At 50.2% G+C, this 1,291-nt stretch overlaps 1 protein-coding gene across 1 annotated transcript; it reads right to left on the minus strand.

Moving 5' to 3' along the window:
- Positions 1-228: 228 nt before the first annotated feature.
- On the minus strand, positions 229-798 carry LOC123760766 (mediator of RNA polymerase II transcription subunit 15-like). Its single transcript, XM_045746551.2, has one exon. It carries the CDS (start codon positions 796-798, stop codon positions 229-231), a length of 570 nt encoding a protein of 189 aa, XP_045602507.2.
- Between the last annotated feature and the right edge of the window lie 493 nt (positions 799-1,291).

Genomic DNA, 1,291 nt, shown 5'->3' on the forward strand with positions numbered 1-1,291 from the left:
TCCTCTTCGCTTTCCCCCTCTCATCCAACCTTCCCCTCTCCACTTCTATCCCTACCTTTCCCTTCCCATTTCTCTCACCCTCCCTCCCTCCCTCACCGCCGTCATAACACGATAACTCCAGCTAATGTGGTTCCTCTCAACCCGTTCACCGAAAACCTGGCGAGTGAACGGATATATTACCTCATTAAATATATATGCCAAAAAGACTATATAATTAATATGCGTCCTTCAAGCCAGGAGGAGGCGGGGTTTTATGGAGTGAGGTACGATGGAGTCTGGTATGGTGCTTGTCTGCTGGTGCTTGTCTGCTGGTGCCTGTCTGCTGGTGCTTGGCTGCTGGTGCTTGTCTGCTGGTGCTTGTCTGCTGGTGCTTGTCTGCTGGTGCTTGTCTGCTGGTGCTTGCCTGCTGGTGCTTGTCTGCTGGTGCCTGTCTGCTGGTGCTTGTCTGCTGGTGCTTGGCTGCTGGTGCTTGCCTGCTGGTGCTTGTCTGCTGGTGTTTGGCTGCTGGTGCTTGTCTGCTGGTGCTTGTCTGCTGGTGCTTGCCTGCTGGTGCTTGTCTGCTGGTGCTTGTCTGCTGGTGCTTGCCTGCTGGTGCTTGTCTGCTGGTGCTTGTCTGCTGGTGCTTGTCTGCTGGTGCTTGGCTGCTGGTGCTTGTCTGCTGGTGCTTGCCTGCTGGTGCTTGTCTGTTGGTGCTTGGCTGCTGGTGCTTGTCTGCTGGTGCTTGGCTGCTAGGGACTCCTGGGAGAGCGGCCCACAGCGCTGTTTAAGGTCGTTACTTAACGACCGTTCAAAAGCCATTACAGTGGTGTTGATGGTTCATTAACCACCGGGGAGCTTAGTTATCGACCGTTTTTACAAGCTGTTATCACTTGGAACTATTTACAGAGTAGTTTTTCCACAGAGACGATGAGTGATGTGATTTAGTGACGTGGAAGACTGCTGATGATCGCCTCAGGTAATTTTTAACGTGAAAGTCATTTGCGTTATTCAAGGGTATTGATGAGGTTCATTAGTTAACGATGGGGGTTCGTTGAGGCCTCGGAGGGTTAAACGAGACAGGTGGATCCTCGTGGGATTACCCTTGATTCTAATGCTACTTGACCTTTAACTCGCTTGATCTACAGCTCTCTTGATGTTCAACGCTTTTGACCTACGCTTTAACCTTCAATATTCTTGACCTTCTACTCTTTTTTTGACCTTCAGGGCTCTTTGACCTTCTTCTCTTTGACCTTTAGTGCTCTTTGACCTTCTACTCTTTGACCTTTAGTGCTCTTTGACCTTCTACTCTTTG

The sequence above is a fragment of the Procambarus clarkii genome, chromosome 21 (genome assembly GCF_040958095.1).
Source record: "Procambarus clarkii isolate CNS0578487 chromosome 21, FALCON_Pclarkii_2.0, whole genome shotgun sequence".
NCBI classification, from domain to species: Eukaryota; Metazoa; Arthropoda; class Malacostraca; order Decapoda; family Cambaridae; genus Procambarus; species Procambarus clarkii.